Source organism: Cydia fagiglandana, chromosome 7 (assembly GCF_963556715.1).
Source record: "Cydia fagiglandana chromosome 7, ilCydFagi1.1, whole genome shotgun sequence".
NCBI classification, from domain to species: Eukaryota; Metazoa; Arthropoda; class Insecta; order Lepidoptera; family Tortricidae; genus Cydia; species Cydia fagiglandana.
The window spans coordinates 18,239,884-18,253,339 of record NC_085938.1 but is presented as its reverse complement, the minus strand read 5'-3'; the positions used below and the strand labels follow the sequence as shown (position 1 = coordinate 18,253,339).

Genomic DNA, 13,456 nt, shown 5'->3' with positions numbered 1-13,456 from the left:
GTAATAGTTACTGATTTCTAAAAAGCGTTTTTCAATTAATAGACATGTCAAGACCGCTTACCTTCTTTCAAGTTCTTTCTCATGCTAAAAAAACGAACTATAATCAGATAAATAAGCTGCTGCAAAAAATACCCGTTTAGCTCACGTTGAAGAGACACTTACGCATTCGTGTACGCCCATCTGGCTCGAGCTCGCGAACGACACTGAACACGCGTCACAACCGCCAACGTCAACGTGGCATCGTATAAATACCTACTTATAATATCGCAGGCGCAAGTAGCGTAGCGTGGAATGACTGATTTCGTACCGTAGTTGTGGGAGGGAGACCGATATATCTCAAGTGCTTTTGCGCATAGTCTAATAAAACATGGTCTTCCATTCCCAGAGTGACACGGGCCTACGTCACAACAACATGGCCGCTATATATAGCGCTATCGCATATTATCATATAGCGCTGTCGCATGATGACGTAGGCCCGTGTCAGTTAGGTGACCTAGAAAAGACGGGAATGGAGTACCAGGCGGAGTATATTATTATACCATGCTTTTGCGCATAGTACAAAGCTACTAAACTTAACCTAACACTTTAAACTCTCGCGTTTTGTACACATATTTAATTACACAAACGGGTCTACCGCGATATAATTTCATTGTTTTTACCTTTAATTCCGACGTTTCAGCTGAGTTGCACCAGCTGCTGAGTTGCAGTTGCTGAGTTGAGTCGGAATTAAAGGTAAAAACAATGAAATTATATCGCGGTAGACCCGTTTGTGTAATTAAATATGTAAACTTAACCTATTAGGCAAGTACGTAAACTTATAGAAATATTCAATTTACTTACCTACTCTTCCTATTGATAGTTTTTAATTTTGAAATATTGTAACTATTTTAATTATGGATTACAATATTCGCATTCATCTCCAATAAAGTGGTCGTAAATCAAATACTCTTTACAATTTTGGCAGAAAATGAAAGTTAATTGTTTCAAAACTTTTATGTATTCACGACCAATCACAAAGTGTAAAGGTAAATTTGGATGAGTCGGATGTCGACAATTATAACATTTATTTTTTAGTATAAAATGTGTCCAGTTCCAAGGCCATCTCTTGTTATGTAAATCGAGATCGTTGTATTTTAAAAATTTGTCAACATCCGCGAATTCCATTGTATAATCTGCAGACAAGCAAAATTTATATGAGTACATAGATAGGCACGGGATTTCACTTGTGAGAAAGGAACCCTAACTATATGTAAAATGGCGAATCATAAGCAACACCTGTTGCTATTATAAAGTGTTAACTCTCATAGAGTATTTGTAGACGATGTGCTAATTCCTTTTGCTCTTATAATGGCCTTGCTCAAAACATGACACAATAATTATCCGCATTTTTAGCACAAATCCGCTGAAATACAAGGGCGCGTTGATAACACAACACACTGCATACCACATTTTACCATGAAATTAATTTCCCACACAGTTTTCATAGTAAAAGCAAATATTCGAGTAATCTATACATAAAAATTCAATAACTTACCGTTTTCTTTTCAGTAAAATGGAGGACACATGTTTACTTTTTGTCAAACTGTTACAAAAAAGTAAATCACTAAGAAAAAACACTTTTTGCAGAGTCATAAACGCACAGTTATAAATCCCAAAGACTTTTTAATAGCCTCTGTTTAGCCGTTATCAGTTTTACTCCCTTATATCTGACGATAACAAAACGTGTATAAGGGTTATTGCCCTTATTAATGTTTTCAATATGATTCTTATAAGTATATTATCATTTTAAGAGCACTTTCTTTGCCATTATAAGTTTGACTTTCTTGTTGCGTGTCATAATAAAGCACGTACAAGAATAAGAAAGCTCACAATAAAGCAAATACAAGGGGGATATAAGGTAATTGTCCTTATAATTTGTGCCCAAATGCACCCTTATTAGCGATAATATGGCTCATATAAGAATATTATTTTTGGCAATATAAGCCACTAGAAGCGGAATTTTTGTTTGTTGGGTTACCCCCTTACATTATTCGTAAAACTTTATGGGCCTGATTTAGTTAAAATTATATTTTATCCCTTTCTTACCACTACATAAGTCAAAATGACAGATAAAGACAAACGATTATTAGCTAATTGAGGCTTGTAGCGCGTTTATGAATAAGGCCCACTTGACGAAATGAACCAAACGAAATGAACTAACTTAAACCGTTAAACTCAGTGTCAAATTGTACTGGTAACCATGGTAACTCCAGTTTTAACCGATTAACACCGGTTTAGTGGAATGGTGCAAGTGGGCCTAAGGGGGTTAGTTCATTTCGTTTGGTTCCCGTTCAGTCGACATACCTGTGGGTAGTACGGGCAGTGCACAGGGTGCGACGAGCGCGAGCGGCCCTCCAACCGCTCCCGCTTGTGCAACCGCTTCTGGAACTTGTCCCACTGGTCGTCGTCCTCCCCTGAAGACTTGCGGGACTCCTCCGACGCCGAGTCGTGGGACTCGGAGTCTTCCGCGCTGGATTCCTCTGATGAATCTTCCTCTGGAATTAGAACATTTGTTTTAATGAAAATTGAGTTTCTCTTCTTCTCTTCTTTCCATCCTGTTACCCCCTGCTGGGGTCTGGCTCGAATCTTTTTCTTCCACTGACTCCGGTCCTGGGCAGCTTTGGTAGCCTCCTCCCACCCCATCCCCAATACACCCAGCTCTTACTCCACAGAACGGCGCCAAGTCGATTTAGGGGAAAATTGAGTTTACCCATTATTAAATTAAATTAACCTGGTTTTGATAGATCCATATCTGTTTTCAAATGCATTTCAAACTTGACTATACTATAAGACTAACTACATACATAAATACATACGTCACTGGCTCAATGGCCCAAAGAGGATCTTGGCCTCTGACACAAGAGAGCACCACTCTGCCCTATTCTGCGCCATTTCGCGCCAGGTCTTTTTGGGCTTCGTCACTCCAGCGGTATCTGGGACGCCCAGACGGACGTTCGGACGGAAGACTATAACTAGTCTAGCAAAAATGATGGATTGATAAAATTAAATATCGACAGAATGGTGTTCCTATGATATCTAATATTATGTAAACGACACCAGGCGTGGCTCACTCCGCGATTTCGTCGCTTTGCTACAGGTAGCTAAAAGTACATCCGTTCCACCCCAATTTTAGGGTTTGCCATAAGCCGCGCGTGGCGCTGTCGCCACCTAGCGGCCATATATGTGCTGATCGTGACAGACGCGTTAGAGAGTGAGTCTTCTGTACCTAGTACTATTATTTATTCTGTGACGACACTATAATTCAGTGCATACTTTAGTTACTCAGAATTAATTTTGTAGGAAAAATGTTACCACTACTTTTGAGGTTTTAAATTACTAATCTGAAAAAAAAACAGGGTACCTATAGTCGGGTAAAAAGTTGACACTTCCTGACTGACCTTCATCATCTTTCTTCTTTGGTTCCTTCTTCTTAGGTTCCTTCTCCTTCTGTTCTTTCTGATCCTTGTTCTCTTTGACTTCTGGTACTGGCTCAGGCGCGGGCTTTGCTGGCTGCTTGGCCGGCGCCGGCTTCTTGCCCTTCTTGGCCGGCGCTCGCTTGGCCTGCTATAACATTCTTATTTTATAACTGTTTCTACTAAATGTAGTTCTAGTTCTTAACTCAACTATGGTTCCTTCCAATACACAGAAAACACATTACTTGGCGTGCATATTGTTTAGGTATTCCACCTGTCCAATTACTTTGTCCAATGTGCATTGCGTCTCACTCTCTCACTAAGCAAAATGTGAGACGCAAATACAGATTGGACAAAGAAATTGGTTGGGTAGAATACCACCCTTATCTACGCAAAAAAATAGTGGAAACAAGTTCTCAAGCGGTTGTTTTCGTGTTTTAAATAAGTATAGAAAATGTTTGCTGGTACAGTCATCCGAAATAAAAGTAAACAAAATAAATTTGCGTTACACCCTTTAAAAGTTGTGCCTTATTATGAAAATGGATAATCTTTATAAAGGACTCAAAGGACCAATGATGTATTGTTATTATTTTTGCTTGTATGTAAATTAAATGTTGACGTGTAAAAGTGCCCTTATGGCCTATTTGCTGAATACATGTTGAAGTTTGAATCATTGCGTTCTTTTATTCATTATGGTATCAAAGTAAACTTTTATACCTGTTTCATCCACACGGGCCTCTTCGAAACCTCCTTTTTGTCCTTGTCATTTTCTTCGGTTTTGTCGTTCTCTCCCTTTTTGGCATCACCGTTGCCTTCCTCGTCGTCCCTGATGCCAAAAATACGTATTTATAGTCTGTCAAACCATGGTCAAATCATTTCCATCAGTAGAAAAAATCGGAAAATTAAAAAAAAAATGTAGGCGAGAAGGGTTATCGTTAGTGTCCGACCGAAACATGTTTTTTTGCCGAAACCGAAACCGAAACCGAATGTTCGGCTTTGGCTCTAGTTTCGGCCGAAACCGAAACCGAAACCGAAACTTTTGTAGACTTGTTAAAATCGTTGAAAACATGTCATAAAACCCCTTTTATACACATATTATGGGGCTGTCAACACCCAATATACTTGAAATTGATGTTACTTAAGGGGCTATTCATAAATTACGTCATTTCAATTTAGGGGGGGGGGGGGTCTGGATATCGGATGACGGTAGCATGAAGTAGGAGGAAATGGGGTCATTTGAAGCATGATTTTTGGATGATTAATTGATTATAGGGGGGGGGGGGTCAAAAATCGTCAAAAATCGATGACGTAATTTATGGACAGCCCCGAAGCAGTTTTTTAAGAAAATTACTAAAGTTAGACCAAGATAATTCTGGCCGCGTAGCCAAGGTTACAATCGCTATCGCTTCGACAACGATAAGCATTATGTCTCTCTATCACTCTTCCATATTAGTGCGACAGTGTCAGTTGCGTTTCGATCGCTACGGAGCGTAAGCGATCGGCATCTTGGCTACGCGGCCAGCAACGATTTTGATAACATACGCAGTGCAAGTGTTATTTTAAACGTCAAAACTTCTATGAAATTATGACGTATAAATAACATTTGCACTAGTTGCTGCACTGCGTATGTTATCAAAATCATTGCAGAATATTCTTGGTCTAACTCTATTCATTCACCAGTCAAGTTAACATGTAGAATGTAGATACAGGGTCAACCAAAAACGCGAGCGCGAGATTTTTTTGTTGACAATATCGCAAGGCCGGGTACCAATCTTCACCTGGGCCTAAAAGTCCAAAGTTCCCCAGTGAGGCGAACTTTCATGCGAAGTCAAATCCGTGCTTCAGGCTTCAGGATAAGTAGTTGAGCACAGACTCCAACCAATGTCCATTGTATTAAAAAGCGAGACCGCAGGCCGAGCATGGCGCAGCAAGGCCAAAGGCTAAGCTGAAGTAGAGGACATGTGGAACACAAACCAATAGTAAATTGAGGTAAAATCACTCATTCACTCCGACACAATTAGACAGTGTGCGCGTTATAGGTATTGACAGTCTCTTAAGACTGCGTCGGCCGTCCAGTGGCGCCCTCATTAGTGGATTGTGTTTTATAATAAACCAATTAATTTATGTAGGTACCTATACATGAATCAGTATAATATGTAGGTATTAATTTTGTTGTCCTACTTATTCCCCAACTTTTGGTCTTATTCCGAAGTACCATTTCGTAAGTTTCGGCCCGGCCGAAAGGTTCGGCCGTTTTTTGGCCGAAACCGAAACTACAGCCGAAACATGATTTTTTGGCCGAAACTGGCCGAAACCGAAACCGAAACCGAACCTTCGGTCGGACACTAGTTATCGTCCCATAGAAAATTTGAATTTCGCGCCTTTTTATACTGACAGATGTTTGACAGACTAAGTTTTAGGCCTCTTGTACACACACGTTTTTTTGCCGTAATAATCCGCGGTAAATAAACCGCGTCTAGACACGGTGTCCAATGTTGTATGGGCTATTACGGAGGTTTGTACTCGGCCACGGTTATAGCACGGCGGCGCGGCTACGCTGCGTGCGTAATTGTCGCCACAAAACAGACAGCGATTAACTTTTCTTAAGTACTTACGCTAATTGGGCACACTATATTCTGAAAACGCCCATATATCGTCGTCTAGCTCCCGCTCCGTGCATGAACTATAAGGGGCAGCATAGGAGCCGTCAGATTTTTGGCGCGAGGCGTAAATGTCTCGTTTATGCTTCCGATGTAGCCCACAAAATAGCAGAACGTACTATGCACGAGGAAACGTACCGACGAAAACGGTAGATGGTAGCACTTGCTTTAGCAACGTACATGTGCACGTATGTTTCCGATTCAGGCCACAAGATGGCAGACCCTCCAACGCGTACGGTCCCTATTGAGCTTGCTGTGGGGCTACATCCATTTGTGTACCTAGGTAAGATTATCCCATTATTTAATTATTTTTTTATAACATACTCGATATTCTTCTCCTTGATGCTGGAGTCACCGAACAGCTCCTTCATATTGGTTCTTCTGAGGAAAACTGTGACAGTGACGATGGCGCCCGCCGTCACAACAGTTGAATTTTCGTCGTCGATTACTGAAAAAAAATTGAAAATTGTGTTTACTGCTAAAAGTTATTTTGTTGTTGTTATTGAAAGTAAGTTTTTTGACAAAATCTCATTATTGATACAAGCTGTTCTCGCAGACTTTACTTTTCTTTTATCGAGAAAATTCTAAACCCAAAAACATTTAAGTTGTGCAAGATTTGACCCGAACATACATACACGTACAAACATTGCAAATAAAAGCTTGTAATTACTATTGAATATAGCAAAATGAATTTTATAGATATACATTTCAAAATGTAGTGTACATTATAATTATATGACAAGGAATTGACGTTCTACATTTGAAACAGTAATATTTTAGCAAAATACCTTTCAACAAAAAAAACCGGCCAAGTGCGAGTCGGACTCGCGCACGAAGGGTATCATTACGCAAAAAACGGCCAAAAACATCACGTTTGCTGTACGGGAGCCCCAGTTAAATATTTATATTATTCTTTTTTTTGTTATAGCGGCAACAGAAACACATCATCTGTGAAAATTTCAACTGCTATCACGGTTCGTGAGATACAACCTGGTTACAGACAGACTGACCGCCGACAGACGGACAGTAAAGTTTTAGTAATAGCCCGTTTTTATGCTATGGGTATGGAACCCTAAAAATATTGACTTCACAGACCATTTTAAAATGTTATGAAGTTATCGGCCTTTATCGGCAAATTCGCTTCACCAAAGAATCTACTATAAACACTATAACGAAATACTCTTTGAAGAATTGAAATGATAATCACCTTCAGTATTAACCTGGAAGTGTATATAAGGCATATTCCCCAACACTTTGATGACGTCATCATATTGCTTGTCGTTCAAAAACCTCATAACTTGTCGCCGCTCGTCTCCAGGCAATTGTGCCAATTGTAACAGCGATTTGATGTGTTTCTTCCGGCTCGTGAAGTATTTGAGATGGTCTTCTGTGATGTATGGCAGTTGGAGGAGGGGGGATTTGTACTCCCAGAGGCCTTGGACTATCATGGGGGACAGCTTCATGCAGTTTTCGATTGTTTCTATGGTCGGTAGGCGGGGTACTGAAAGAAAATATTTGATGTTAGAATTAGAGATGCACCGGATATTCGGTTACTATCCGGTACCCGGCCTATCCGGCCATTATTTTAATATCCGGCCGGATACCGGATATTAACATTGCTTGATTTCGGAGTAAACAAATTGCATCTAAGAAATCGTCACGGTCATAATCGTACTCGTTTATTATTTTAAAACAATTTAAACATCCGACTGACTTGCACGCACACTCAATTCGAACCTAGAAATGAGTATGCGCGAACCTTTATTAGGAAAATGCTCAAAACCTGCACAATGCGCACCTGAAAAACCGAAAAGTAGGTATAGTTCCGCCGGCCGAATATTCGGCGGCAGGATACCGAATATTCGGTAGATGATCAGGCCGAATATCCGGTATCCGGCCAAACAACTATCCGTTGCATCTCTAGTTAGAATGTGGTCATGGTCAACAATCTAATACCGTTATTCATAATTTTCGATAACGCTTGTCAAGTTCAAGCCCTTGATAATCGTTTGGCCTTACCCGTCATTTTAACATTTGTGTTTATTAGAAAGAGACAAAAAGCGTCACACAATCTAACCGCCGCCATGTGACTTTAAAAGCAAGTTTTGGAACAAGCATGTTGGTAGTAATTAATTATACATTCATGATTCACAACTACGTATTCTGAATAATAATTGAACTACTATAAATATCATTAAAAATATAGTTGAACTTTGTGAGGCCCTATGACTTGACTTTAGTCAAGGTCTAAAATATCCGCACGGACAAAGCATCAAAAATAAGTGTACACTACCTTTAGTGTACACTAGAATACTATGGGCATCACGCAGTTGACCATCTCTAGGATGAGATCAGGGCCGTGATACACGACATTATAGTCAGACAGCAGATAGCATCTAGGGCTTGACTTGGTACATTACCAGTAACACAGGGGACAATAGAACACGTTACCGTAACCCAGGGGACAATTCCATAGCGGACACTATGTATAGTATAACCAAGGGAACAGTTACATAACTCACTTCTCCTAGCATAAGCAAGCGCTATGAGTTGATTAACGTAATCAGATCAGGGCAGCGACCCACGATATATCGCCTGTCGGCGTCCAGGGTTTCGCTCGGGAGACGGAGACGGGACAGGTACGCGTGGAGTAAGGCTCTGGCCTTGATGCTGTAGGGGCGGCAGAGTAACACAGGGGACAGTAACTCAATGGACACTATTCATAGTGACCCAGGGGACAGTAACACAGTAGACATAACACAACTCACTTCTCCTGGCGTAAGCAAGCGCTTTGAGCTGATTGACAAAGTCGACCATCTCCAGAATCAGATCAGGGCAGCGACTAACGATATATCGCCTGTCGGCGTCAAGGGCTTCGCTCGACAGACGGAGACGGGACAGGTGCGCGTGGAGTAAGGCTCTGGCTTTGATGCTGTAGGGGCGGCAGAGTAACACAGGGGACAGTAACTCAATGGACACTATGCATAGTGAGCCAGGGGACAGTAACACAGTAGACATAACACAACTCACTTCTCCTGGCGTAAGCAAGCGCTATGAGCTGATTGACACAGTTGACCATCTCCACAATCAGATCAGGGCAGCGACTAACGATATATCGCCTGTCGGCGTCCAGGGCTTCGCTCGGCAGACGGAGACGGGACAGGTGCGCGTGGAGTAAGGCTCTGGCCTTGATGCTGTAGGGGCGGCAGAGAGGTTGCTCTTTGTTCTTTTCCCCTAGGTTTGGGAGCTCACGGAGAAGCTGAAAAGATTTGGAAAATTAATTATAAATTCACGTTTAATTTTATACATAAGTTTTTGCAAGTTGTTGTTCTTGAACCCTGGAGTCACAGGTCAGGGGTCTAAATTTGTTAACCTAAAAACGATGTGACATACCCAGATACTCATCAACTTTCCCGTCGCGCTTCAAAAGTTAGGCTCATAGGAAAACATAAATAGCCGGGTCCACATGGAGCAAGCATACGCACGAGGCAATTCCCTCACGCACAAAACGTCCAGTGTAGGCGTGTAGGTGGGGTCGTCGCATGTTCGCTTTGTGTGGACCCGGCTAATTATTTAAAAAATACTTACCATAGGCACTTCCTCATTGTCAGTGATTCTCTCTATAATCTCAGAGTTGTGTCTCCTGTCAAACTCGCAGGACGCCGCGAGGATCATCAGCGCCCTCTTTAGGGGCATAGAGGGAGTTTTGTGACAGAAATAGAAGTACATCTGTGTGGTGTCGAGCAGGACTTGCTCGCCGGAGAAGCGGATGGAGCGGTACCACCAGGTACCAACCTGTGAATTACCAATGTGAATTGTAATTATATTCATAGTATACAAGTAAAACATTGCTAATAGAAAGAAAGTCTACAACCCCAACAATGCCCAATCCACCTTTACCCAAATCTGCAAAGAGTAAAACCTAGAAAAAAAAAAGTTTTTTTTTTAAACTTACCACAGTGGGCAAAGCAACCATGAACACCAGTGCGTAGAGCCCCAGCACCCAAACGCTGTTCTCTTTCTCTACAATCCAGCTGGGCAGGGCTATACCAAAACTCATGGCTCCGGGGCCATCTGGGTTGCCATACTTCTCCCAGTTCCGTCGCGCCTCGTCGTCTGTTAGAGCCTGAGAAAAGTTTAATCAAGTCTCAATTGTCATAAACTTAATTTTAAAAATATAAAACGTATAATGAAGAAAACGCCCCCTAAAATCATCCAAAATCATGCTTCGAGTGACCCCAGTTTCCTCCTACGTCATGCTACCATCATCCGATGTCCAGACCCCCCCCCCCAATTTGAAATGACGTAATTTATGAATAGCCCCTTAGCTGAAAAGTAGTGTTGAACCAAAGTTTCAGTTTGGGTTACAGCATAAAAATCATGTTCTGGCCCAAGATTTGGTTTTGGCCTAAACTAGAGCAAATCCGAACAATGGGCTTCGGTCAGACACTGCTGTCAGATAAGCCATTTTGAAAAAAAAATGACTGATAATTTAAATTAAAACATTTAAGATCTCAGTTCGCCATTGGTTAAATATAATATTTTCTAGTCAAGAGTAATGAAAATGGATCACTTTTCTTTCAAATGAAAATGTCCATACATAGAGACGTCTTTTCTTTCTATGTGTATATTTACACTGGTAAACATCTTTTAAACAATAAGCCTCATGTCAAACATATACAAAGTTTTTGCTAAGGTGTTACTAGAAAGAATATCAAGAACACTAGACGAATGCCAACCAATCGAACAGGCTGGATTTAGGAAAGACTATAGTACAATTGATCATATCCATACAGTAAAACAAGTAATTCAGAAGTATAAGGAGTTCCGAAAGCCTTTGTTCATAGCATTTATCGACTACTCGAAAGCGTTCGATAGCCTTAACCACACCTGTATATGGACAAGCCTGAAACAACAAGGAGTACACGAAGTATACGTGGAAATTATCCGAAGGATATATACAATCAGCAAAAGCAGAATTAGACTAGAATCAACTGGCAAAAACTTCCCTATACAAAGAGGTGTCAGGCAAGGTGACCCACTATCACCAAAGTTATTCTCCGCTGTCTTGGAACAAATTTTCAGGAAACTCGAATGGGAACACCTTGGCCTCAACATAAATGGCACACGCCTAAACCACCTCAGGTTTGCCGACGACATAGTCTTGTTTGAGGAAAACCCAAAAGAACTAGAATGCATGCTATTAGATCTAGCAAAACAGAGTGAGGCAGTGGGACTGGAGCTTAACTCAGACAAGACTAAATTGATGACAAATTCTAGGAGACAAGAAATTGCAGTTAATGGATTCAGTCTGGACTATGTTGAAGAATATGTATATCTAGGTCAAATAACATCTTTCAAGAACCAAATGGATAAAGAAATTGAAAAAAGAATAGCATCCGGCTGGAGCAAATATTGGTCACTCAAAGAAATCATGAAAAGCAACCTTGGTATACGGATAAAAAGCAAAACTTTTAACACATGTGTGCTTCCATGTCTAACCTATGGCTGCGAAACTTGGTCTCTTACTAAAAAACAACGAGATAAACTTGCAAAGTGCCAGAGAGCTATGGAGAGGAGCATGCTCGGTGTGAAATTACAGGATAGAAACCGCAGCTCTGACATAAGAACCAGAACAAAAGTGACAGACATCCTCACCCACATAGACATGCAAAAATGGAGGTGGGCAGGCCACACTATAAGATGCAAGACAGAGAAGTGGAGCCAAAGAATTCTCATGTGGCACCCTACAGATGGATCAAGATCGCAAGGCCCTCAATTAACACGATGGGAAGACGAAATTACACTCACACAAAACTAAAAACCAACAATCATGTTCAGAATAAAGGGCTATATAAATAAATAAATAAAACATCTTTTATCTTATCATCCTAGTCTTCTCATTCCAAATAAAAGTATTAATATATTTTTGGAACTAATATATTACCAAAATAAATAACCATCCTTACCTGATAAGCTTTAGTAAGCTTCATGAAAGCTTTCTCATCACCAGTCTCTTTATCCGGATGGAGTATCAAAGATTGCTTACGATAAGACTTCTTGATTTCAGCCTGAGTTGCTCCGGGTGGCAAACCGAGTATTTCATACGGATCAAAATTAGACATTTCATAGTCAAACTGTGACACCTTATATGCTAAAAATGCGAGTAACACCCATCCGGAAATTATTGCGAGTTTAATTAGGAAGTTCTTTAAAGATTTGTAAGGCTGTGATTGCTCTATTATTGACTGCTTCTTTATACAATTTGGACATTGACATCTTTCTGCTTGTTTTGCTGGATCTGTAACAAGGTAATAATATAATTATAGATGATTTTGTAGTATTTTTAGTTACTATAGACACAAGATTGGGAGACCTTTGCCAGAAGGCATAGAAATAAAAGGTACATTGCAATTACTGTAGTGTCTGTAGTTAATATAAAATAAAAATAAAAAATTTAATTTTTCTGAACACAAGGCTAAAAAGACTATAGATAGAATTGAATTGTTATCTTAAAAGAATGTGAGCATTATTTTATCATACATCTTTTTCAGATACAAATGGAATATAGGAACATACAATGACATACTCTCTGTGTGTTATCATAAACAGAATAATTGTACAAGCATGACTTGGCTTTTCAGAGCCATTACTATTAAATTTGTGACTTGGAAAACTGATAAGGATCTGTGTTTTTTCTAGTTTAAAGTTAGTTTAAAGTTTAAGTTTAAAGTTTAAGAGTTCTATAGATGGTAACAGAGGCGTGGCGAGGCATTGGTGGTGGTGATAGCTGAGAAAAGTTCTGATCTCAATAGGAATATTGTAGATTGAATTTTTCTACTACTAAAGTAATCTGAGGTTGATAAAGATGATGAACAGTGTGCAGCGGCCGTGTCACTTATACATTAGCGTTGTGCGACGAATCGCTACACCGCGCGACAATCCTATTGACATAACGGTACTAGCACCCAACTAGGTACCAACTATGAGTCACATCAGCACCGAAATATAGGACAATCATCAAATAAACATTAATAACTACGATTTTAACACGCATTTACGCCAAAACATGAATTAAAGCTTTACCTTCTTTTCTTTTCCTTGGCCAATAGTAAAACGTCGCTGGCACTAATATTAAAGCGAGGAATGATAACACAAAATAAAAGAATGTCGATCCACTCTCATCATATTCGAATTTTTGGCCTCCCATCGTTATTATATTAAATCATTTGTGACGAAAATGAAAATCACTACACGCAACACGAGCTCGATAGCGGAGACGTGTCATTAAACGTCACTTAAGTCATTGTCAAAATGCTGTTGTCATTTATAAGGAACAGTTCG

The 13,456-nt window shown here is 40.2% G+C and overlaps 1 protein-coding gene across 2 annotated transcripts in view; it reads right to left on the bottom strand.

Moving 5' to 3' along the window:
• The window catches only part of LOC134666082 (translocation protein SEC63 homolog), a 34,567-nt gene extending 21,150 nt beyond the window's left edge, over positions 1-13,417 (bottom strand). Inside the window, exons 1-10 of one of the 2 annotated variants that reach the window (XM_063523199.1) lie at positions 13,199-13,417; positions 12,082-12,413; positions 10,068-10,238; positions 9,701-9,907; positions 9,143-9,371; positions 7,320-7,613; positions 6,437-6,560; positions 4,170-4,278; positions 3,438-3,600; positions 2,344-2,534 (exon numbers count right to left, since the gene is read on the bottom strand). In XM_063523199.1, the coding sequence (XP_063379269.1) occupies positions 2,344-2,534; positions 3,438-3,600; positions 4,170-4,278; positions 6,437-6,560; positions 7,320-7,613; positions 9,143-9,371; positions 9,701-9,907; positions 10,068-10,238; positions 12,082-12,413; positions 13,199-13,322 (1,944 nt within the window). In that variant the 5' untranslated portion in view covers positions 13,323-13,417. Of the gene's footprint in view, positions 1-2,343; positions 2,535-3,437; positions 3,604-4,169; positions 4,279-6,436; positions 6,561-7,319; positions 7,614-9,142; positions 9,372-9,700; positions 9,908-10,067; positions 10,239-12,081; positions 12,414-13,198 lie in introns of both variants that reach the window. The other variant, XM_063523198.1, reaches the window with a different exon arrangement.
• Between the last annotated feature and the right edge of the window lie 39 nt (positions 13,418-13,456).